The 26,265-nt window shown below is 45.5% G+C and overlaps 1 protein-coding gene across 4 annotated transcripts in view; it reads right to left on the bottom strand.

Moving 5' to 3' along the window:
- The window catches only part of fnip1 (folliculin interacting protein 1), a 50,408-nt gene that overhangs the window by 11,469 nt on the left and 12,674 nt on the right, over positions 1-26,265 (bottom strand). For 2 of the 4 annotated variants that reach the window (XM_080435142.1, XM_080435143.1), the window contains exons 2-11: positions 21,171-21,303; positions 17,143-17,292; positions 15,143-15,243; positions 14,185-14,259; positions 13,684-13,775; positions 12,840-12,923; positions 10,254-10,325; positions 7,576-7,711; positions 6,120-6,321; positions 5,080-5,165 (exon numbers count right to left, since the gene is read on the bottom strand). In XM_080435142.1, the coding sequence (XP_080291268.1) occupies positions 5,080-5,165; positions 6,120-6,321; positions 7,576-7,711; positions 10,254-10,325; positions 12,840-12,923; positions 13,684-13,775; positions 14,185-14,259; positions 15,143-15,243; positions 17,143-17,292; positions 21,171-21,303 (1,131 nt within the window). Of the gene's footprint in view, positions 1-5,079; positions 5,166-6,119; positions 6,322-7,575; positions 7,712-10,253; positions 10,326-11,528; positions 12,776-12,839; positions 12,924-13,683; positions 13,776-14,184; positions 14,260-15,142; positions 15,244-17,142; positions 17,293-21,170; positions 21,304-26,265 lie in introns of those variants that run through there. The other 2 variants (XM_080435144.1, XM_080435145.1) reach the window with 2 other exon arrangements.

The raw sequence follows: 26,265 nt of genomic DNA, 5'->3' as shown, positions 1-26,265 counted from the left end.
TAAGGGAGGGAGGGATGGATGGAGGGAGGGTGGGGAGGAGGAGAGATGGGGAAGAAGGGAGAGAGAGAGAGAGAGAGAGGGAGAGATTAAATTGAGCACAGCAAGAAGAGAGGGAAGGCAAGGAGCAAAAGAAAGAAAGAGAGACAGAAAGAAAAGAACAGAGACGGGTGCATAGACGGAGCAAAGACAGAACAGATATGTTATTGTCTCTGGGGGCGAACAAAAGAGATCTCAGCTCACAGGGTTTTGCTGTCTGCACTGTGGCATAGGGAGACCCTGTGTGTGTGTGTGTGTGTGTGTGTGTGTGTGTGTGTGTGTGTGTGTGTGTGTGTGTGTGTGTGTGTGTGTGTGTGTGTGTGTGTGTGTGTGTGTGAGAAAGGGAGAGCAAGGGAGTATGTACGTGTAAGCGAGCGCACGCGTGTGTCCGTGTGCCTAACAGACTACAGCACGTGCACACATGCATCCGCGGACACGTAAGTATGTATTTCTCCCATTCCTCACTGTACGTGTGTATGTGAGTGTGTGTGTGTGTGTGTGTGTGTGTGTGTGTGTGTGTGTTTAAAGTGCATGTCTGCATGCCATGGCTCTGTGTGCATGTGTCATCTGGTGTCATTTGTCTATTGAGGATGACTGGAGTTTCCAGGGTGATGGTGTGTGTGTGTGTGTGTGTGTACTTGTGTGTAGCGGGGGGTGAGCATGTCTCGGCAGAAGGCCAACCTTTGACACACACACACACACACAAGGCAGAGGGGGGATCTCTGCAGCTCCAGGAATGCCGGGAATCAGGGCGTAATATATAAATAAATAAATAAATCAGAGCTGAAATATGCACCGTGAGCAGAGTGAGGAACGCCATAGCCCCCGCTGGCTGCCACAGCTGGCAGCCGACAGTGGAAGATACAGCCGGGGGTCAGCTGGCTACTGCAGCTACTGTGTGGATAGTCAATTCCAAGTTTCACACTTTTAAAAGTCCAGGTTTCGCAAAATGAAATGTGATGCCTGAAGCTTATTTCTAGATTTAAAAATAAATATATTAACACATTGGGTGCCAGAGGTTTATTAAAATATTATACGTTGAGTGCCAGCATTTCTTCCATCCACTTGCGTTATACATTTCGTGCTGTGAGAAGCCCCGACGAGGAAGTGCATGTAAACAAAGCGTGCGTGCGAGACGGCGGAGGGTCCCGACTAACGCCTGGAACAATAATATTTCTAACGCGACCCTCCATTGCAGCGTGATCGCCGATCGAAAACGGCTCGTTTCCACCACATTAAAAAGAAATGGAGATATTAAGCTTTTAATCAAGGAGATAACATTGAAAACGCCGACCGGAAGGATTTTTGACATGGAGCCACATCCAGCTTCTTCTTCTCAGAAACTCCTTGGGTGATGTCAAAGTTTCGTTTTAGCGCCCCACGTGGCCCACATGTATAAAAATAGAATTGGGTCAAAAACGGTCCGGACCGTTTTCGGCACTTCTCGTTTGGACCCTCAAAAACGGTCCGGACCGTTTTTGGCATTCAATGTGTTAATACAGAAGACAGATTGGGAGCGTAGGTTTGCCGATTGCATAAAGTGGCTTGTAGAAATGAGAATCTCTACTTTCTGACCCGTGTTACGCTGGCTCCATGGTGCCTTAAATGTTACAGTTGACTACCTCAACAAGACCCTCTGACCCAATAACACGAGTAGAAACATCAGAAAAACAAACATGGGGTGCCTGGTGGCTCAGCCAGCCAGTGCACTGACCATGAACTCCTTGTGAGTCACGAGGATCTGTGTTTGAATCCAACTCCAAGTCTCTTCCGCTCTCCCTGACCTAGCTTTCCTGTCTCTCTACACTTTCCTATCTAAATGAAACATAAAATTCCCCCCACAAAAAAGAATCGTACAAATAAAGAAAATAAAACAACTCCCAATATATTCAAAGTCTTCATCAGGGTGTGTCACACAGGTGTGGACGGCCCTTTACCCAGACGATTTCCCGCCACTTAAAGCTGCGTCGCTTCCCAAGCTGAATGCTCAAACATTCAGATAACCAGGCAGGTCTAAAACCGCTGGTAAACAAAGTTCATTTGACACCAAACTGTCAACCTGGCTGACCTGACACAACCCCCTACTGACAGAACAGATGCTGCTGCTGGGCTCCGGTGCCGAGAAAGCATGCAGGTGTCAACCGCCTGCATAAGAGACCTTCCACCTAGGAGCAAGTTGTTGTGTGACCTCCCATCCCCTGAAATATGACCCACCCCCAACCGTTGCCCTGTGAAGGTGAGCAGTAAACAGTTTCTGAGTAGCACACCATGCCTGGCTTCTGCTGCGCGGGCATAGCCAAGTAAAGCAGCGAACCAGCAAATTGTCACCTGTCACTCAAATTCACCCCCCACACCTCCCTTGATGCGCGTGATTGTCTGAACATCTCGCTGTCGTCAGAGCAGGACAGAGCTGATCTGAGGCGTATCGAATAACCTAATGCATGTTGAGTTGGCACTGACTGTAATAAGCCCCACTTGACCCCTTGCCGTGAGAGGTGTGTGTGTACGGGACTATTAAAAAAAAAAATGATGGACAGACGCCTGAGGCTGAGCCAGCTCTGCCGGAGGTGGGGAGGAAGGTCTAACTTTACACTGTACCCCAGCTGTTCAGGTGAACTTTAGGAGCCTGGCACATGACGTTGCGATGGATATGACACGTTTGGCTCGATGAGCAGTCTCAACTCACCCACTTTGGGGGGGGGGCACTCATTCATGCATTTCTGACCTCATTTCATGCTTTGAACTTCAGTTTTATGTACAGATTGTACGCGTGCCTGTGCAAAGTGCGTAACTTATCATTGCCCAACTACGTGGGTATTTGCGCCCCACCCCGATCTACGTCATAGCAGCATCAGCAGTCGCTGTACCCTGTACCCTCTGTAATGTTCCATGATCTCAAAAGGGCCTGATGGCAAAAGCTGCAGGCTGGCACTGCATATATTTAGCCATAGCTCTCAAGGTGCGATTTAAAAAGATATTTTGTTTGTCCCAGGCAATAACATTGCTCACGCATATTATTTACTATTCTGGTGCTAATGGCCAGTGTCTGAGGTAGATAGGGTTGCCACTCCAGAGGCTAGGGTTGCTGTGGCCGGTTGCCCGTGTGAGCATATGACTGCCGCAATGGGAGCACCTCGTGTGGCATGGGCCCTGTCGCACGCAGGAAGGCAGACGCCGGCCATGCGCATATTTGCACAGTGCATGCACACATGCATGCACCCTTCACGTGTTGCATGCATTTACTTACATATCTCTCACAAAGATGTGTGCGCGAAAGCTAACTTTGCACCTCACACATGGAACGACCCCTCGACCACACTCCATTCCTCTCTGTTTCACACACAGTCTGTGTTAACTCATTAAAACCAGGAAAGCATCTGTGTCATTTTAGATTTTAGCGTTGGCTATTCAAAAATAGATATACTGTACAAGCTTGTACATCTGCAGATTTTTGAAAAATCTTGAAAGTGTTTGAAAATGTTTGATTAAAAAAATATATATATATCAACCCAAATCTCTTCTGGGGGTCCCCTGGCACAAAACATTTTCAGATGGGGGGGGGGGGTCCGTGGCCAAATACATATACATGTGGGGGTCCTTGGCACGAAAACGTTCGAGAACTACTGATTTAGAATCGGCCTCAGGTCTTAATGGGTTAAGGGGACTCCTAGGATATATTTCAGCCAGGGAGGAACTGGGCTGTGTTCCCTCACTCAGTGTATCCTCTGGAGAACCCGATGGAAGTATTTGCCCTCTGCAGTGGACATTATTTTCTTGCACCTCATTTGAGTGAAAACTGAATTGTGTCGTCATCTGAAGAGGACATCCTGGGCCTCAATAGAAATCCTAAATTGGAACAAGCGGTTCTCAAGAGGACAGACTGTTCTCTGCACGTTATTACCGTAATTACCTTGAATAGGTTTCAGATTATATCAACACTATGTGAATTTGTGAGGAAGGTCAGAGGATGAATATGTCATATGTCAGTGACAAAGAGCATACATACACGTGTGTGTGTGTGTGTGTGTGTGTGTGTGTGTGTGTGTGTGTGTGTGTGTGTGTGTGTGTGTGTGTGTGTGTGTGTGTGTGTGTGTGTGTGTGTGTGTGTGTGTGTCATTAATCATTGACTACTGTTGACACCCCAGTCACTGGAGCAGAATTACAGAAGTTAACAGAAGCCTCGTTCCACCTTGTGTCCCTGCCCTCTCTGACTGTCCTACCAGGTCCCCCTCACCTCCCACGGGATGGGGCTGAGAAACCCTGACCCATAGTGGTAACCTCCACTGCTGGTTCATAAGATCTCAAGATGTTTTTTTTATAGCCTGACTGGGTTACGCATCGTGTCTCGCATGAAAATAGCCGATCTACCAGCTCACAACGCGTCACAGAGCGATGCATTGTGAGTTTGTAGATCGGCTATTTTCAATGCAAAAAGCGTCCGGTGGGCAGCTAAGCAAGGCGCAAGATTGAATTATCACCATCAACAGCCATTTTATTTCTTGACATTGCAGTATCGCCGATGACTGGTACCCGGGAAAAAGAACCTTGTGACTACTTGCCATGCAAGTTTCCAATCAGATTTTTATTAGAACACAGGACATATAAATATAGCACCTGGATTTAGTGTGTCAGCAGACATGGCTGAAATAGGGAGTCAGTGAGCCCGCAATGAGAGAATGATAGTGTTGTCCCTCATAGTGCACATAGTGACTGCATGAAGAGTAGGATTTTAACAACTGACAGTGAGTGTATGAGTGATAGTTTGGCAGCCGCTCATCCAAATGAATGGCAGTGATCTTCTTTCGGTTCACAAATAGCAGGCAGTGACTTGGCTCTGGACAAAAGCCAAATGATTTTTTGTTTGTATAACAGAATTTTGTTTGGTTAATAGTTCAGAGAGTTCAGCCTCGCAGCAAAACAGTATGAAAAGTTTTATTAGAGAGAGTGAGTGTGTGGGAGTGTTTGTGTGTGTGTGTGTGTGTGTGTGTGTGTGTGTGTGTGTGTGTGCGCGCTGCGTACGTGCAAGAGTGGAATGTGGCCTACCTGAACTCGTTGAGTCCCTCCACCATGCGGCTGTAAGCCAAGGCCCTCTGGCTGGCATCAGCTGACCGCCGGCTCATCTTCATGGCCTTGGGAATGACACACACACGCAGCAAATATTTTTAGAAAACCGACCACTGAGGCTGCACACACACACAAACACATGCCTGAAGGAGAGTGGAGGGGGCTAGGAATGTGTGGAGGAGGAGTGGGAGGGCACTGGGCAGTGGTCCAGAGAAGGCCCGGCCACTGCCAGACACCAGTAAACAGAACCACAGGAATACAAGGTATGGTCATTGACCACTCAATCTGTCTGACAGCAGCTCCTCTCATTACCAACAGCAGCGATATATGCCGTCTCACCGTTAAGTGGACATCAGTGACGGATGTGTCTGTCCCAGGCGATAATCAAAAGGAGCTTTAATGATCCCACGGGGGAAATTATGTTTCAGCTTCACCCAGCTGATGGCTGTTCAGGTGGTCATGATGGGCACTCTCGGGGGAGTTGTTGGGGGTTAAGTGTCTTGCTCAGGGACACTTGTATACATGTACTGTATACTGGGCGGCCCAGGGGGGTGACCCGGTGACCTTCTGATTGACCAGATGGCCTCTCTGCCCACTAAGCTATGGCCGCCCCAAATCAAACAGACCTTACTGCATTGGTCAGTACGATGAAGATGACCACAAAAAAGAGCAATGGGGAAAGAGGCAGAAAAAGGCACTACTGGTGGAAATGAATGAGAGTTTGTTTTTAACATGCTTTAAAATTTTTCTTTAAAACCACCACAGAAAATGTACCATGAAAAGTTCTGGTGTCACACACACACACACACACACTATGTGCAAAACACAAACACTGGTGCTCGCTCAACACATGAAATCCTTATTAGACTCAAGGTAGAGGCATTTAGCTCCTAAATGCTACATAAAGAAAATGAATTAGCATTCAGGAGCTAAAACCAAATTTTTGCATGTGTGCTTTGACACCACAGTGTGTATATGTAGACAACCCACCCTTCAACCACCCACACACACACACACACCTGTTCGATGGCACTCTTGAGCTTGTTCATGTGGCTCTCGAAGAGAGGAAAGTGGGAGAAGAAGAACTCCTGGAAGCGGTTGTTCTCCTCGGGGTCGGGGGACAGCAGGAAGATCACCCCGATGGCGATCTTCTTCTTGCGGGCGACACCCAGACTGGGACCCCCGCTCTCGTCTGACATATTGAAGCTCTCCTCCACCGACCTGGGAAGGGGGGGGATATATCAAATAATATGGCGGCCTTAGCACTTCTGTCCTACTATTCCGTTCAAGAACACCCCCACTAACAGGAGGCCACCCGGCTTTCTTCCCCCAAACTCGACCAATTGTGTTCACATAGACACTCGGCCAAGCCAGATGTGATGCGATGTGTAAATGTGGACTATCCAACACCAATTCGGGTTCTCCTGAATTGCTGCCCTCTACACCGCCTCCTGTCTAGCATCAGGTTCTTGAGCTCTGCAGTGTTGTTAGCTCCGCAGTCGCGCCAGATGCTCTACGGTGGATTCAGACCCTTAAGACTCCGTGGTGGTACTTTAAGCCTGCGCCACCCGAGCGCACCCACTAACGCTCATTATAATATGGTACAATTTCTGTCTACTCGCTCAGTGTCTCAGAGGTGTCAACAAACTGGTGTTCTAAGAGAAGCTTTAGTTTTTAATATATAACGCTCATTATAATATGGTACAATTTCTGTCTACTCGCTCAGTGTCTCAGAGGTGTCAACAAACTGGTGTTCTAAGAGAAGCTTTAGTTTTTTTTTTGCATTTCTTTCTTTGAAATAATTCCCATTCTTAAAATAATACTAACATTCAACAGCCAAGTCAGCCATACCACCCATAACCAGCATTGCATGGCGTAACCACTTAAGCCATGCAATGTGTTGTGAGCTTATAGATCTGCTATTGTTGAAAATATTTGCCCAATGCCTATAACAACATGCCCAAAATAAGCACGCTAGGTTGAATGGTCCACAGTTGAAAAACAACACACAGTATTGTTATTAAGCTATACTGCCTCCTGCACAGAAGTATTTAGGGCCTATTGACTCATATATGGTGAAGAAGCGGAGATCATATGTGTGAGGTTGGAAGTTGCAGAGCTCAAGCCATTGTCAGGAAGACAGATGGGTCTATTCTGAAGCCGAGGGCTGCTAGCTGTGTTTACCAGACACATGTATCCTGTCTGCTCATAAGCACTGTGGATTTAGACATAGCAACGGTGTGTGTCACAGGCCCAGCTGCCTTTCGGAATCCGAGGAAGTCCTCGGGAGCATAATATTTGAAAAGGGGCCTGGCAGAGAGGCCCGGCACAGGGGGATGACAAGAGGGTACGGTAACATGACTGAAAGGGAAGAATGACAGTGTGTGTGTGTGTGTGTGTGTGTGTGTGTGTGTGTGTGTGTGTGTGTGTGTGTGTGTGTGTGTGTGTGTGTGTGTGTGTGTGTGTGCGTCTCACCATCGGGGGAAGACCCCGTTCTCCAGGCTGGTGGTCTGACTTCGAAGCCAGCGGCGCTGGTAGCTGGAAGCACAGCTACTGGTCAGCGAGGAGCCAGGAGACGGGAACGGAGTGATCAACAAGCTGCTCAGAGAGGCTGCAGAGATGAAATGGAGAGAGGGGGGGGGGGGGGGTGTGGAGGGATGCAGTGGGGGAGATAGGGATGAGGGGAAAAGACAGGAACAAAGGAGGGAGAGAGGAGGAGAGGAGAGGAGAAGGGGGGTTGGGTGACAGAGGGGAGAGAAGAACAAGAGTGTGTCAGACAGCAGGTGTGGAGGGTTACTCATTGAGAATGGTATCCAGACTACACACACACACACACACACACACACACACACACACACACACACACACACCAAGTCATCCAGCGACTGCAGAACAGGAAACCTGGGACTTCTGGGATCTCTCCACCACACACGCACACACACACACACACACACACACACACACACGCCTCTCTCCACTCTCATCTCACAGTCTCTATTGGCCCAGCTTTAACATGGGATCCAATATCAGCTAGCTAGCTAACGGTCACATGCTGCTGTTGTTGAAGACTACTACTGCTTAACACCACACAGAAATATCACTGCCAATCTGTACACACACACACACACACACACCCTTGAACAGTTGCTGACAGGTTGCAGACCATTCCTGATCACAAACCTTTACGTAAGAGATTTTGTATTTGAGGTGTTGTTATCGTGTGTGTGTATGAGTGCGTGCGTGCGTTAAGACAGATAAATAGTAGTACTACAGTACAACTGCAGTAGAGGTGTGGACTGAGAGGAGAGGAGAGGAGTCTCAAATTAGAACTTCATGTAGTATTGGCAGGATTTGGAAACTGCTATATTTAACGACGTGCATGTGACCCGGGGACGAAAAGGAAAGTGAGATTCCTCTCGTGCCAGCCATTGCGTACGGGTGTGGGCACAGGGCAGTTTCCATTGCATATGGTTTTCCATAGCCAAGATGACCCCCACCCACCTCTCTAGATAGACCAGAGAGGGTATAGAGTGTAATGTATGGAACATTTTGTGTGTGTGTGTGTGTGTGTTCCAGTCTGCAGTAGGAGAGTCTTGGCCAAGTGCCACCCATGGGGGGGAAAAAACAAAAGGGGCTTGTTGTGTAACAACTCAACGCCGCCCTTGAACAGGAAGTTAAGCTGGACAGACACAAGGGGTCGACCGTGCTGACCCTGGAAGTATTTCCACCTAAACCAATTACTTGCATTATTTATGTGGTATGCAATTAACTTGAGAGTGGGGGATTAAAATATGTGGGTCAACTTAATTGGCTTGGTTTGAACCAAGGACACATTCAGCTGTGCAGGACAGACAACATTTTTTGGGGAAAATGTGTATAAGACATCCATCTCAATCTTAAAGGACGACTTCACCCATTTTCAACCTTGATCTGGGACCAATTATATCTTCATATAATTGGTCCTCACTAATGCTCATGATAAAATGGTACGGTACTTTTTCTACCCGGTCTGTGTCTCAGAGGAGGGCTGTGGACAGTTCAGAATCCCGTCTACCAGTGATTGCAATATCATATATCTCTGAAAATAACACCTTAAAGTTGTACAATGCAGAATCACAAATAACGATTTTTAGCAACCTCTGCTGGTCACTACCGTCACTGCATACAATTTCCCTAGTCCTCGATTACCCAGAATTCCATTCGTTTTCACCGGAAGCCGGAAGCGTTTCAAAAAGCGATCTTTTAATTGTTTTATACTATCTACGGATCGTTTCTCTTAGCCAGTGGAGCATTAGTTACCATGAGCTGTGCTTTCTTTTTCTGTTCTTTTTCGATCTTCCAATCGTACATTATCTTAAAATCAGCGTGAGGTTCCTTTTTGTTAACTCATTCACTGCCACAATTATTGCTGGCCGCGTTTGCCCACTGCCAGAGATTTTTCATTTAAAAAAAAAAGTACTCAGGAGCCGAGATACAGAATTTTTAAGTTTTAAGTTAACAAGGAAGTGGATGGGAGTGTAGATCTTTAAACAATCATATCTCCTTGGTCTTTGGGTCAAATTTGAAAAAAAAACTAAAAAAAAAATTCATTTTTTTGAAAAAAAAAAAAATACGTTTTTTACGTCAGTGGCAGGATTGGTAAACGGGACAAATTACGTTTTTTACGTCAGTGGCAGTGAATGAGTTAATAGCGCGGTAGTTCCTGGCCAAACAGGAAACCGTTGCGGTAGTTCCTGAGGACGTCGGCCACGACGTCATGACGTTGGCCAGGAACGTCATTTTCCCGGGAAAGTCCCCCCCGTACACGTTCAATAGAAAATATATAAATAAAAGGCTTCCGGGGGTGAAATTCACGGAGTGGGTGTTGTGAAACTTTTGCCACTCGCAAAAGATATACAATTTAACTTTAGTTTTGTTGAAAACGTTACCTAGTATTACTTTAAGTTTATATACTTTGTTGTATGACGAATACGCAATTATTTATTTTTCTATTTTGGATAATTTTGACCTATAATACATGCCCAAAATAGGGACGCCAGGTTGAAAGTGCTTTTAATTGCGGAACTTCTAGATATGGCGCGAGGGAAAAGTGTGTGTGTGTGTGTGTGGCCAATCCAGGCTTAAAGGACCTCCTTAAGTCTTTTTTAACTCACCTGACCTAGCGATGCCACTGTCCCGCTCATCGTACCCCCCTCGGCCTGGCATGTCCATAGGGTTGCTGTGACCTGGAGAGAGAGGGGACAAAATAAAGGATGAGGGGGTGCAGAGGTGGGACAAAAGAAAAGACGAGAGGTGGTACGAGAAAAAAGGACAAGGGGTGGCAGGGATGGGACGAGACAAAGGCGAGAGACAGAAATTTGTAAGACAGGTGTGAATGCACTGCAAAATCCTGACACTTGATTGGACTCAAGAGTGCAAAAATGGCCCTGTGTGGTACCACCATGCAGTAGGTGTGATAGATGTGCAGGTTGTTCACCCACCACCTCTACCTCAAAGCAGCTAATGCCACCCTTACTTTATACTGTACATCCTTCTGCTCTATCGTCTTCATGTCAGATGATGCCGGGTTTACTGGCAAGGTTTTCCTCCGATCTCCAGGGACCTCAATTAATTCCGATTCTTAGCAGCCCAAATGGTTCCTAAGAATCAGAGCCACCGATTGCATGGCTGACAATTATGCTTTTCAAATGCAGCTATAAAAGTACCACCAGCCCACCCAAAATCGTAACTTAAAACAAATAGCAAAAACAGGAAGGGTCCCCAGAAAAGCATAACAATTTGTCCTGGCGGCTGTTTGATGCAACATTACAGTGTAATGTTTTATCAAATTAGAACTTCATGTATAGTGGCAGGATTTGGGAACCGTTATATTTAACCCGGGGATGAAAAGAAAGTGAGATTCCTCTCGTGCCAGCCCTTGCGGAGGGGTGTGGGCACAGGGCAGTTTCCATTGCATAATAGGGTTTTCCAGAGCCAAGAAGACCACCACCCACCTCTCTAGATAGAGCATAGAGAGTACACAGTGTAATGTATGGAAAAATGTGTGTTTGTGTTTTTCAAAAGCAGTACCACCCGACCACCAGCCCAAAACTTGTAGATCACTGTGGTTAGATTACATTAACCCTTTAAGCCTCATTTCAAAATGATTTCAACAAGCTCGTCTTGTGAGCTTCTATATCTTCCATTTTTGAAAATATATAGGGTATTTATTATTTTTTTTGACTATTTAAAAAATTCCCCAACAACTTTCATTAGGGACACCATGTTGAAAGTGGTTCAAACAAAAACAAAAACAGGAAGTGTCCCCACACGAGCATAACAGCTGTTTGAGGCAACCTGACAGTATGTTGTAATGTTTTGTCATTGTGTTGCCTCACGCTTGCAGGCTTTCATAACAGCAGCCACAGGCTTAAGACTTAACCTCGTACCGCAGACAGTGATATTGATATCAGTGGGCCCGTTTGCGCGTTTGTCAGGTGTCCCTACGCATCAACACTCGGAGAGCAGATGAGATTAAAAAAAATAGACGGGTGATATTAAAAGAATATTTTTGGCAAATAAGCTCTCCGATCAACTTACCATTGTACAACAAGAGCACAGCTAAGCCATTTCAACACACAGAATGCACTGTATTTAGTGTTGTGCAGTGGTGCATACAGTTTGATTTTCAGGTACAGCGTGACTTGCTGAACAATTGGTTGAACAAATAATTAAAAAGAACAAATAATGTGTCTATATCCACAAGTTTCCTAGGGCGTAGTGGGCATCACTTCCTGTCGATTTGATCGCTGATTCCAATATCAAATCGACAGGAAGTGATGCCCACAACGCCCAAGGAAACTTGTGGATAAGATAATAAAGTCTGTATTGGTTGGGTGATGATGCAATGACAACCTTTTGAGGAAACTAACCACTTATACACATACATATTTTGTCGTACGACAAATAGCTGATCTACAAGCTCACAACATGTCATATTATGAGCTTACAGATGTGCCATCTTGGCTATTTGTGATATTTTTGGAAAATGTCTAGCTATAATGACGTTTTGCCAGGTTGAAAAGTGGTTAAGATGGGTTAGATGAGTTAACCTGTAGCCAGGATAGTATTGTTGACTGGCATGAAAGTGGTCAGCATGGCCTTTCAGGCCAAACAGCTTCCAACTGGGGCCAATTATTCTATAAATGACATACATAAATTCAATTTGTGTTGAAGTGTCCCCCAAAATAACTTATTGTATTACAAGAAACATGGGGCTACTTTGTTGATAATATTGCCTCAAAACGTTGTACTGGAATCATGGAGTTATGATGAGTAGTTAGTTAGCAAGTTAGTGAAGAACAGGGAAGAGGTGCAAGTGAGGAATATAAAGTAAGCAAGCAACCAACACTAATACAGCAATCAATACCAGTGACAAGATCCACACATGTCCCGTGCCCGTGTTCATGCTATACTTGCAGACCAGACCTGAGTCAAATACTGAGACTACTTGACCCAGGTTGCACACATGCAATGACTACGTTGACCCAGGTTGCACACATGCAGTGAAGTCACATACCAGAACTATTACACACACCACTACTAAATACTACTACGTCCAAACACGCATGCAGCTGGACGCATAGAGTCATGGTCTACACAGCCATTACTACTACTACCACCGTTACTTACTACCGGAGCTAAAACTTCCATGCGTGCATGCACGCACACAAGTCAAGGCCACTTTTTATTGAGCCAACCTGAAAAGAAAGAGGCACTCTTGATGAGACGCAGCGGGCCCTGTTCAGAGAAGGCCCGTCGAGGGCTGCAGAGCTGGGAGAATCCTGCGCAGCACACAAAAAAACACGGGAAAGGAATGGAGGGAGGGAGATAGAAGAAACAAACAAAAATAAAAGACATGAACCATGGTTAGTGAAGCAAAGGGGGTGGCCAGTTACTGGAGGCACTTTAGAACGTCGACACGCAGCGAAGTTGCACTGAGCGAAATCAGTCAGTCACAGAGACAGACAAGACACTTATGGCTGGAATCGCTCACAGAAAGACAAACGAGTAGCAGAGGAGATCTTTCGCTCTTTTGATTTGTGTGACTAAACCATCGTCTTCTCTGTGAGGATGACAGAGTAAAGGGGGGGATGTGTTTAGAATCTGTCAGCAGCTCGTAGGGTCGTGGGTATATCTACTTTCTATACTTTCATTTCTTCGGTTCTCTGAAAACAACTCGTCTTCAAGTGACATTTGCTTATCTCCACCTGTCATGTGTTGTGCACCCAGTTAAAAGGAGCTCCAGGTGGAGAACAGCGGGTGACGGCGCAGGTGAACATAAAGCCCGTCGGCCCTCTCATGACCGGTGATCAGGTTCCTAAACCTTTTTGTGAGATTCAATGGACGGGGATTGCCAGGCAGAGCTGCTGGCAGATTCTTTCAAGCCGGTTTCACATGAAAAGGTTATGATGCAGAGAAAGGGAGAAAACTAAAAACGGTGAGGTTTGAACTGCATTGTAAACTAAAAGGGGAATAATATGGAGCACTTTTACGATTCTAAAGGAAAATTAGGATGCATTGCTGGATTGTTGTTGTGGTTACCTATGTTCCCTAGGAGACCGTTGCCCCCGGTGTTCTGATCAGGCCGAAGGGTGTTGGGATCCTGTCCAATGAACTCTAGGCTGTCCTGTAACCTGCCAGAGAGAGAGAGAGAGGAGGGGGGCAAAGATACATGGGATGTTATTAAGAGGTAGACACAGTCTTCGATAAAGACCGGAGAGAGTGCATATCAGTAGGAAGTAAAAATCGAATTGATAAAATTGGTGGAGATGAGAGAAGAGAAACAAAAGACAGAGAGCGAGATAGAGGTGTGTCTGTACCAGAGCAGGAGGTCTCAACCCTGATCATACTGTAACCCACCAGTGAAATCTTATACATAACATCTGTTGTAAAAAGAAATGTGTGTCAAGCATAAATATTTTTGACATCTCGCGACCATCCTGCCCCCCCTCCTGCTGTGACCCACTTACGAGTCATCATGACCCACAGCTATAGACCCACTGTGCCATAGAGCAGTGTGCGTGCTTCTGTAGCTTTGCTTACGTGTTGAGGCTGCCGTAGACACTACCTCCCGTCCTGGCTGTAAAGACCTTACTCAGCATCAACTGAGGTGGAGACCTGATAGGAGGATAGCACACACAGGGCAAAGCTCAGCATGTCATCTGTGTCATCTGTGTCTCTCTGTGTGTGTGTGTGTGTGTGTGTGTGTGTGTGTGTGTGTGTGTGTGTGTGTGTGTGTGTGTGTGTGTGTGTTTCTGCAGTACATGCAGCATGATACGTGCATGCATTACGCATGTTTAAGAGATGACTCTCTCCTCCCCTCTTATAATATCTCTTATTTCATCTCTGCGGTTCCCAACCTCGCTTGAACCTCCCCCAGGGCAATACAGTTTATTAAACCCTATTTTAACCCATTAAGACCTGAGGCCAATTCTACAATTGCCTTCTAAATCAGTAGTTCCCAAACTTTTCCGTGCCAAGGACCCCCAAAATGATACGCATTTGGCCACGGACCCCCATATCAAAATGTTTGGTCCCGAGGACCCCCAGAAGATAAGATTTGTGTTAAAAAATGCAAAATTATTATAGATTTTTCAAAAATGTTCAAAAATAGCAGATGTACAAGCTTGCAGGGCGGCACAAATTGACGCGCTGTCAGCTTGTATATCTGCTATTTTTGAATAGCCAACGTATAAAGGATTAAGTGTTTAAAATGATTGTGATGCTATATCAACACATTTTGCAGGGGTCACCCTGGATCCCCGGGTTGGCTGTTCGAAAACAGCTGATCCACAAGCTCGTGACACACTGTGAGCTTGTAGATCTGCTATTTTTGAAAACGTTTTGAAGGAAATCTTTAAATACTGAACATGTCCGGAAAATTCTTGTATCTAATGGCATGCCCAAAATAGGGACGCGAGGGTTAACAGCTTGTTGGCCTTGTACAAAACCAATGGATCAGTGAGAGTGCCAGTGAAGTATGTCTTCTACACACTCTTACCTAATTTGGTGGATCTTCAGAGTGGAGCCTTTGTAACTCATTGCCACTGATCCAAACATCATCTCCCCCAGCATGGCCACGTCTGACGAACACCTCGAACCCTGAAACAAACGGGTTCACGTTGATGTCAGCGAAAAACTGCCCGACGTGTGAAGGGGGTCAATAGACCTTTAAAAAGGAGACATTTTGTCCCTCGCTCTCATTTGGAGGTCAAAGGAAAGGGCCGGTCTCCTGCTGGGTCTCTGTCTGGCAGAGGAAAGTTTACGGTAAATCAAAGCTTTCAAAGTGTAGATGGACACATTTCTCAGTAGATTTCTTTCAACTGTAAATTCCCAATGACATACAAAAACACCCAGTAAACATGCGGTTTACTGGGTAAATGCATATGCCCATAGTTGGCCATTAATCCCGCTTTTCACAGTGTCAGATCACCGTAGTACCGACGTTCAGCCCATCCGACAGGACTTTTGGTCCGATCCTAATCCCACCACAGATTACCAATGCTTTGACTGATATTTTGCCCCCCAAAAAGCTACATTTTCTAATCAATTTGAAAACTTTTATATTTGATACAAATGTCTATTTGACTTATAAGCAAGTCCAATGAGGTAAAACAAAATCTTGCTCTGAGTAAGGGGTCAATGTTGGGTCTCTGCTCTATGTGTAGTGCTTTGAGAGAACCTGTTATTCGGCACTATAATAAAACTGAACTGAATTGAAGTCTCACTCAAAAAAATTAAAACATTACCGATCTACAAGCTCACAATGCTTGTGAGCTTGTAGATCTGCTCTTTTTGAACATTTCCCCCTATAATGACATGCCAGGTTGAAAATGAAAAATATCCACACACGTCGGCTGCATAACTGTCTATAGCGATGCTGTCAAAAATGCCAAAACGATGGCCGCTGCAGTACATGATGTGCACTACTTGTGTGCATGTGTGACACTGCATGTTTATGCATATACTGTATCAGGTACGTATGGCTCCCCGCAAATGTATACAGTCAACAGGTGTTACCTCAAAATTTAAATAAATTTAAATAAAATCTCACTTGGGAAACGGTGTGAAAGGAGTCCCCCACATTACTAGCGCTGTTTCCTAAACAATTAACACAATATGTACAATTATGATGTTTTAGTCATTATTGTTCCTGCTGTTCTACATACTGCCAACCAGGTGATGAAATCACAGATTGGGGTGGCGCAGTCGGTAGCGCTGTCGCCTCACAGCAAGAAGGTCCTGGGTTCGATTCCCGCCGGGGGCGCTGTGGGCGCTGGGGGCGTGTCTTCTCCTCCGCGTCATCAGCGCCCATACCCTAGGTGGGGTTGGCGAAAGGGCCTACTCTGTGTGGAGTTTGCATGTTCTCCCCGTGTCTCCCAGGGTAGTTAATACCCTCACAAAAACATGTAGTAATCCTGGTCACTATACCGCCTCCCCCATGACAGCCGGGGCGCCTGATGGAGGGGAAGGGAACTGGTTGGAATAAGGTGTTCCTTCCACGCGCTACGTCCTACCAGGGAACCTCCCCCCTGTCAGGTGACAAGGTGGTCAGTTGGCTCTCATGCACTGAAGGAAACATGAGCTCGGCCCTGGCCTCCCCAGGCTGTGGGGGACTGGTGTAGCGCTGGTGCAGGGCTGGTGTAGTGCCCAGGATCACTTAGGAAATTGGCACCGGGTGAAAAAAATCTGGTTACAAAAATCGCGGGATAAAAATGTTATAAAAAAAAAAAAGATTGGGGTTTTAACATTTGCTTTTATGAAATATCCCAGACCGTCAGGATTATATGATGGATACTTCTGCACATATTGCTAGTTTGACCACTTCAAATGCTCTAATCTTAGAATAATAACCAAAAGTAGCCTATCTACAAGCGCTGACGCATTGAGGGCTTGTAGATAGAGCTACTTTCGTTCCGCAACATGCTTCCACAGAAGATATGCTGACTTCTATGGGATCCAAATGACTGAAATCAGTGCGAACTTGTATCCATGCGTTACCTGGAAGCGGAGGCCCTGCTCCTTGGTTTCCTTTGTCTCGGAGGTGCAGGAGGAGGAGGAGGAACTGTCCAGGGAGCTGCTACTGCCCCCTGTAGGACGCAGCTGGCAGCACTTCCCAAACATCTTCACCTGGCCCTCGCTGCACATCCTCTGGACACACGCATGAAACACACAAAAAGGCACATTAAACCACTGGTACTCAACCGGGGGAGGGACCCCCTGGGGTCCTTGAGGGGCTTCCAGGGGGTCCCCAGCTAAATGACTGATAGGAACCAAAAGGAAATGTACAGGTCTGTAACTTCCGAGAGTGTACTACAAAGGGAGAGTACAATCCATTTGTACACTCTCAGACTTAAATTAACAATTTAGATTTTTGATTTTACAGTGTAGCTTAGGATCCCAGAGGTGAAAAAAAAAATCATATGAAATGGGGGGGGCCTGTGGTGAAACTGCAGGTCCTCGAAATTAAAAGGTTAAGACGAGAATCACTGATTTAAACAGTATACAAGAGTATAACAGACTATACAGAACTCTTTAATCCGGTGTATCTGTACATGCACAACCCCAAATTTCACTTTAAAATTTCAACTTGAAATTTCAAATGAACAGGACATGGCAGCAACACGGACTATGACTATATTTATAAACAGGGTGCAGACCTATGCCCTTCTGGTTATTTTTGCTTTAGGTGCGACATAACATTGTGACATTTCATCAAGATACAAGTCAAGACAATCCTGGAGACCAGCAGCCGTATCGCACTCACGCCAATATCCTACTGTTATGAAATAAGAGCGAACGTGACATTGTTATCGTCTCGAGTTTGACCTGCCTTTTTTAGAACGTTTTTTTTTTGCCAGAGCAAATAAAACCCAGCCCAGAGGCACGTCGGTAAACAGCCAGCTAAGAGCAGTGAACTCTCAATCAAGCCAATGTGTCATGTGCTTTCTTAACTTGGCACTAGATTGAAGTGGAATGGGTTCAGGGAGGGGAGGGGTGGGGGTAGGGAGGGGTGGTTGGCGAGCTTAGCTAGGCTTTTAGTAATGGCCCACATCAAACAACTGTCAGTGTGTGTGTGTGTGTGTGTGTGGTGTGTGTGTGTGTGTGTGTGTGTGTGTGTGTGTGTGTGTGTGTGTGTGTGTGAGAGAGAGGGTCGAGGGGAGACAGAAAAAAGATGGAGAGACAGTGAGAGAAAGAGAGTGTGCATGTGTGTGTGTGTGTGTCTGTGTGTGCCTGTCTGTGAGGTGCGTGTGTGTATCCACTGCACTGCGGCCAAAGCCTGCTACAGTGTCGTATATACAAAAGGGCAGGAGCATGTGACTGTCAGTCATATGACTTCCCCTGGAACTCGTGAGCTAACAGCACTGCAATCACTCCCTCGCTCCCCTCCCTCCCTCCCTCCCTCCCTCCACGACTCCAACTTCCCTCTCTCTTTTCCCAACCCACCCTCTATCTTTGTTCCTCCCCTCTTGCCCTCACCATCTCCTTCTCTCATTTATCGCTCTACTCTTTTATTGCTCTTCTCTTCTTTGCCTACTTTTCGCCTTCTCTATCTCTCTTTCCTCCACCGCCTCCCTGCTCGCTCGCTCGCTCGCTCTCAAAGGCGAAACAAAATCTCTCCGGGTGAGAGGGGAGGGGGGAGAGAGAGAGAAAGAGAGCCGTCATGTGATAGAAGTCACAGTAGCTGGCTAAGCCCTAAACCATGCAGAATGTGCTGAATGCACTGGCAATGACCCATACACACACAGTCACACACACACACACACACCACATGCACCCACGCTGCAAAGCCCTTCATATTGCATTTCTATATGTGGCCCCTGGGTCTAATGCGGAGAATAAATCTACATGTTTATGAGCACTAAGGTATTGAACAGAAACACACAGCTTCTATTTTCCACCCTGTGCGGACGTGAGTGAGTGCATGCGTGCGTTTGTGTGTGTGAGAGAGCGAGTGTGTGCAGGGGGAGGGGGGTTGGGTGAAGATGAAAAGATGGACAGCAGAAGAAGTCGTGGCATGGCAATGAGGGCAAAAGCAGAGGGAGAGAGAGAGAGAGAGAGAGAGAGAGAGAGAGAGAGAGAGAGAGAGAGAGAGGGAGGGAACAGGCAGAGACGGAGATTCATGACAGAGACTGTAAGAGAAGGCCAAACAGTCAGTCAGTGAGTGAGTGAGTGAGTGAGTGAGTGAGTGAGTGAGTGAGTGAGTGAGTGAGTGAGTGAGAAAGAGATCGACAGAGTGAGAGGTAAAGAGAGGGACAGGCAGAGCAGAGACAGCACATTAGGAGAAATGTACAGAGAGTGTAAGAGAAAGAGATGAACTGGCAGGAAGCTGCAGGATTGACAGAGTTTGGACAACACAGTGTATTAAGCCTGATTTAAATACTTAGTTGCGAGCCAGTGTCACATGCCAATAATAGCAGTTCTACAAGCTCACATCACAAGGCTTGCAGATTGGCTATTGCTGCACACAACTAAGTATACATTGATTGATTGACGTTTTTTATTGGCAGAACATATTATTTGTAGATATCCATCAAAAGGATAAACACAGAGAAGCTTGAGGGCTAATTTCCATTATGGTCCTTTGAGCGTTTTAAAATCACGCTTCAGGAGAGACATACCAAGAGAGACAGAAGGACATGCTTGTCATGGGACTGTGAAAGAATGCTGCTTCCACATGTGCAGTCAGCTGATGCTATTATTATTGGAGATAAGAGCTCCAGAACAAACCGGTCAGGGTCCTCCTCACCTACAGTATATATGTCACAGGGTGAATGGAGAACCAGGTAGATTGAAGACATAGCGCTCGTTTTTAGGCACGGGGCTTCGGTGCGAGGCGGGGCTTTTCGAGACAGGGTTTATTAGCGAGGCTCGCGAGAAGGAGGACGCGGCGCTGCGAGGCGGGGGTTTATTACGACACGCTTTCACACGCACACGCTTGTCCATGACGGAGGCGCGCCGACTCAGTAGAGCTTGAGGCCGAGGAAGCGCGCCTCCAGGCGCGAGTGCCCGCGCTGACCGGCCGATGCTCTACTAGTCGACTCAGCGCCGTTTGAGTTGTAAACCGATAGGGACAGAATAGTTATTTTCATGGATCTGTGTGTGTGTGTGTGTGTGTGTGTGTGTGTGTGTGTGTGTGTGTGTGTGTGTGTGTGTGTGTGTGTGTGTGTGTGTGTGTGTGTGTGTGTGTGTGTGTGTCAGGGAGAAAATAAAACAAAAGCCAGAACACAATAAAAGTATCTTAACAGTCCTGCTTTCAATAAACCAAATTGAAAGCATGAGCGCGTGCGTGTGTGTGTGTGTGTGTGTGTGTGTGTGTGTGTGTGTGTGTGTGTGTGTGTGTGTGTGTGTGTGTGTGTGTGTGTGTGTGTGTGTGTGTGTGTGTGTGTGTATGGTCGCGGCCATATATGTTGTGCACAAGCCTGGCTCGTGGCTCCCTCTAGTGTTGCTTCTACAGAATTGCTGGGTGGGTGGTAAAAACGAGCGCGCCTTCTTCAATCTACCTGGTTCTCCAATCACCCTGTAACATATATACTCAAGCAAAAAAAAGAAAAGAAAGAAAAACTAGTGATGCAACAGTAAAGGAAAGCAAATGTGGATCTCGAGACCCACATGGGAACGGTGTGGCTTGAACCCATACCATCGACATTCCATGTTCGTGTTTTGTATATTACATACAGTACGTATATTAAATTATTATGTTGCAGTGCAGAACAACTGCAGCTCTGGGGACATATTAACAAAGGGTTTTCTGGTATCCGGGGGGAGGGGACATTTCTTTTACAGTCAGAACTGTCAGATGCTACTATGAGTGCAGGGGAAGGAGCTGTTAGGGGTTATGTGTCTTCCTCATGGACACTTCGACAGGTACGTACATTGGGCTAGCCGGGAGTTGAACCGCTCTCTACCCACTCGGCTATGGCCGCCCCCAAAGACTGCAGCCACACTGAGCCAGTGAACTTGGCTTGGCTTGTCGCTCTCTGTTGCCATCTAATAAACCATACGGGGGTGCCTAAAACATGACTCACCGTTATGGGAGTTTCCTCGGCGCCCCTCTTTTTGTTGGCGTTGGAGTCGAAGAGGACATTCCGGCCCCGTCGCTCGCAGTCTTGGTATACGATCAACCGGATCTGACTGCCGTCCAGCTGGGGCGTAGGCCAGCTACACAAATGGATGGAAGGACCAGAGAGAGATGGAGGGCGGAAAAGTGATGGAGAGAGAGAGAGAGAGAGAGATATGACATTAGTACATTTGTGCAAAAGTTATGAGAAGTCAACTCAAGTCAAGGCACTGACAGAGAGGTAGAAATAGAGGAGAGAAAGAAAAGTTACACCTAGAGATCCAATAGTTAATTGAACTAATCGGTTTAATAAAAAAAAAAAAGAGAAGAGATTTTAATAAAATAATGGATTTTTCAAAAATAGCGCAAATAGCTCGTGTGTGTGTGTGTGTGTAAAGATCATTTGATTAATTAAAAAAGTAGTCGATATTTGCATATTATATAATTGCAGAGAAAATCAACAGTTGCTTGCAGCCCTAGTTACATCTACAGTAAAGATACATTAAACCTACGACTATAATATTCTCCAAAACGCTGCATTTCTGCATTCTTCACTCGCTACAAAGTTGTAGAAAATCTGATTCCAGTAACAAAACACCAAACCAATAGGACAGGAACGCAACATCACCAGTTTACCACTTCCAGTTATTCGAGTATTTTTAAGAAGTGCACAAAGCACAAACCAATCCATCCTGTGACTTTTTCACTCAAGAACAAACAACCACAAACATTACCTGGGAGTCAATGGACGAGACAATTGATATCCAGTTGTTTCTCCATTACAGACTGAACATCTGTCTTTGTGTGCATTTTTGCTTTGTTTTTTGACCTGACTTGTTGACTGTGTTGTTCTGGGGATGAATAAAGTACCTACCTACCTACCTACCTACCTACCTACCTACCTACTAATCGATTCCAGATGTTATTGTTGTTTATATTAGTGCAATACACCAGTCAGACATTCAATACCGCTATTAAAAGCTCTCTGTAAAGTGTGGTAATGTCAGTGCCAACATTATGGGTGTCTAAATGGAATGAGGGACAGACAGGAACATAAGCATAAGGGTGGGAGGGGTACGGTTGTAATAAGCTTGTAATAAACTCCATTTAATCCGTCACAGCTCCCAGCAGCGGTAAGCATGGCAGTGCCAACAGTCGTGTCGTAGCTGGCGTTCCTCTTGCTCATACCACAGCCACTGGGGAGGAACCCAGGTCAGTGCACTGCCCACTCACCACCACTGTGACGGCTATTACTGCACTAGTAACGGTAATGGCGGAACTAGCAGTGGAACAATTAAAACAACGAGACACATAAAATGACTAGTTGGGGGACATAAAAGGGACTGTTAAATGTTTACAGCCCTACTGCAGAATGACTATCAAATCAAAAGTATTATATGGTTGCTGTCGGGCAGAAACCTTGCATCTCCCCATATTTTTCAACCAAGTATGTATGTATATTTGTTTAGTTTTTGGAAGACGTTGTCGTATGACGGTGTCGAAGAAAAGTAGCCAAAAAAGCCGAATCTACAAGCTCACAAAGTGCCGTGATGCGCCGCGTTGTGAGCTTGTAGAATAGCAATCTTTTTAAGCTTGTAGATTAGCTAGCTTAGTAGTGAAAATAGTAGTAGCTTGTAGATCTGCTATTTTCACTACTTTAAAAAATATATATTGTAAGATTATCGCCTATAATGTCATAACCAAAATAGGGCCACCAGGTTGAAAGTGATAACGTCTGTAAGGTGGATGTTATAAATGTAATCAATGAAAGGCATGAACAAGAGCTTGTGACTAAATAACTACATTGGTACACAGGTTCTCCCCCCCCCCCCCCCAATTTCCTGAACAGTAACGGTTTTGGACATACACGGTTTCCACCTGACAGCGATGATATATATGTTACGCAAGATCAATGGCAACCCACAAGCACCACATGGTCAAAGAGTCCTTGGGAGAAGCCCTGTCCTGTGTTCAGATGGGAAGCAACCACCATCCAGCCACTAAACTTCTCTTTGGCCAGTTTCAGCCACCAGAGTGCCAAATGCAGTCATTAGACAGCAGGACAGATCACAATGACATTTCGACTTGTAAACAGTTTTAGGCTAAGTAAGAAGATGTAGATATTGTTTTATTTTGTTTTTTTTAAAACAGTCCTTAGCTCTACCTGCATGGGACATGTTCTGAGGAACCTATTCTGTGCCAGCTCACTTTTGAATGGCAGGAGGGAGTTACTGTAGGGTGTTGTCACATATTAATCACCGGAACTTCTTCTAGGAAAATGGGCATCAAACGACAAGGATTAGCAATTACCTGCTGCTGTGGAATCACTTCTTTCCCCAAGCTTTGGCACACTGCCATGAATTTGGGGAAAACAAGACTCCCTTGCTTGAGTTTGAAGCTTAGAAAATGACTGGGGAGTGGGAACGACAGACAGAGGATTTCTCTCTAGTCTGGGGGACAGACGGGTCATGCAGATGGACACTGAATGAACCCTAAATATAGCCTTTTATTTGGGGGAAGGGGGGGGGGGGGGGGGGGTGCAGGAGCCTCCCATAAGGCCAGTGTTTATAGGCAAAGGGTTAGGGGCCTGGCATGCAACGAGAACAGCTAAGTATACTGCACTCTCTCTCTCGCTCACACACGTACACAGCATATGAGTTTTATGCGTTACTTCAGCTTAACAGTGCAGGGAATACCAGTGTGTGTGATGGCATGCTTGTGTAAGCATGTACAGTACTATGTGACCTAGCATTTACCAAACACATTCCTAGAAGCTAAGCCGTTCAGTCTGGAGAGGAGATATGGGGGTGGGGGGGTCATCAATCATGTACTACAAACTGTGTGTCCTATCTTTCACATGCAGACACAAAATCCTAAGAAAACAGAATGGACAGTACAGCACATTTCACTTGAGTGGCAGGATTTCTCTTCAGTCTGAAACAAATATTATATTGTAATATATATTGTTTCCGTGATGTTTGGCCATATCGCCCACTCTCTTACAAGGCAGCGCCAAGAATATAAACATATTTGTAAACACAGACATGCACACACACAAGCAGCACACACACAAGCAGCACACACACTCGTCCTTGGCTAGTAGCAACACATGTTTAGACAGCTCCCCATAGGTCCTAATGGACCTAGGCCAGGCATCAGTGACTTTGGCTTTGGGGCACGCAGTGAATCTTTTGCTAAAAACAAAGAGCATTTGTTTAACACAGACAGAGCCTATAGGCTGCAGGCTGGGTTTTGAAAGCTCGTCTCTCAGGAGGATTCAATCTGCCAGGCAAAATGTCAGGAATATTCCCTGGTGCCACTTAAGTTTGAACTGATACTGAGGGACGTTTTATGCGTACGTGTGTCCATTAAAGAAGGGGGAAACTGTTCCCCCTCCTGGCACCGATCCCACTGGGAGACCCAGCCCATATACTGACCTCCATCACTGAATGCACTGCATGATGTAATGCACTGGCCCACATACTGTACAGCACTCTGTAATGAGATCAAATGACATTGTACAGAACAGAACAGAGCCCTGCATACCACTGACTGACTTATGTAATAAAAAAAGTCCTTTCTCAGTGTTTCAGCATGACTTGATATATCAATGCTATAGACACAATTACGTGAGGAATTTACAACCACTCTGTCTCCAACATGTTACAGTGTTGGGTGGATTGATAAAGTAGTTTCACACCAGGACACAAACTCATCATGAAGATTGACTCAACTCAAATCCATCAGTAGTTTGTCTTATGCAGGGAACCAGAGGAAACAAACCTTATTATCACATTAACACTGATGTCCGTATTTTGGGCATGTCATTGTAGGCTAAACCTTTTCAATATGAAAAAAACAGATGTACAAGTTTACAGTGTGTTCTGTTGTGAATGATGCGACACGTCATTGTTTATCGGCTATTCTTGCTATTCGTTGGATGACAAAGTACTGTAAGGTATATTATACTGTGTATGCTCTTAACTAAAGTTTATTTGATTTTATTGTTTTACTCTGTCAATGTTATTTAATGTCTGATGCTGGAGTCTAAGTCTAGACTAGTCTAATCTAGCATTTGTATTGTATTGTTTTACAATGGATTTTATGGAGTTTTTATGTCTGGAGCACCGGACCAAGCAAAGTTGATCTGAAGTGTGAAGTCTGCCATTTAGGAGAGGCCTAGGCGCATGGCGGTACGGACAAAATCAAATCACAATATCTTTGACCAAATACCTTGATACCAATATTGTGATATTATGGGGATGACTGCTTTCTCAAATATTTACACAATGAGCTTTTTGATAAATAATCTTCAGTAATGCTTATATAATAATGAAGTAGGTAAAGGCAAAAATATCTAATCACATCATAATATACTGTAATTATAGCGCAATATTGCCCAGCCTTAATTTAGGGTTCCCCATCCCTAGTCTATTCTATGAAAACACTAGCAGGGTATTTTTTAGGCTTTGAGTAGGTTCAGTGCTGAGAGTGAGCTCCCTGAAATGCACAAGACAGACTGTCTGTTCACAGACTGTGAAGTCATGGTGCTGCTCCAGACAGTAGATAAGAGAAGAGTGGAGCAGTTATGGAACTTTGTAACACAGACCAACAAGTAGCGTTACATGAGAAGAAGAGGGAGGAGAGGAGGGAAAGAGGAGATGACAGAGAAACTAAAACTTTTTTTTTTAAACGCATTGAGAAACAAAGAAAAAGGAGAAATTAAAGCTGCAATCTGTACGTTTCATGTCTTACACTGGATTCGAACCTGGGTAAGCGGCGCAGGAGACCAACTTTTGTTCTTCCAAGACGGAATCCCCACTTGGCCAGGGGAGATATTGCCCGTATGAGCTTCAGGCAGTGCTACTTGTCAACCAGTAGGTGTCCTACCCGACACCAGGGCCTAAATAATGTTTTATTCATTAAATTAAGTTCTGGATTGCAGCTGAAAAAATTATAACTAGAAATATTTGCTCCTCGGAGCACAGGACTCCGCCAGGCCAGGTAGGCGTGATGTTTGGACAAAATCTGTAGGAGTAATTTTTTTTTACGTTGAAAAAAAT

This window comes from Gymnoscopelus braueri, assembly GCF_963280865.1.
Source record: "Gymnoscopelus braueri genome assembly, chromosome: 8".
In the NCBI taxonomy this organism is placed as follows: Eukaryota; Metazoa; Chordata; class Actinopteri; order Myctophiformes; family Myctophidae; genus Gymnoscopelus; species Gymnoscopelus braueri.
This window is presented reverse-complemented; position numbering and strand designations above follow the sequence as displayed.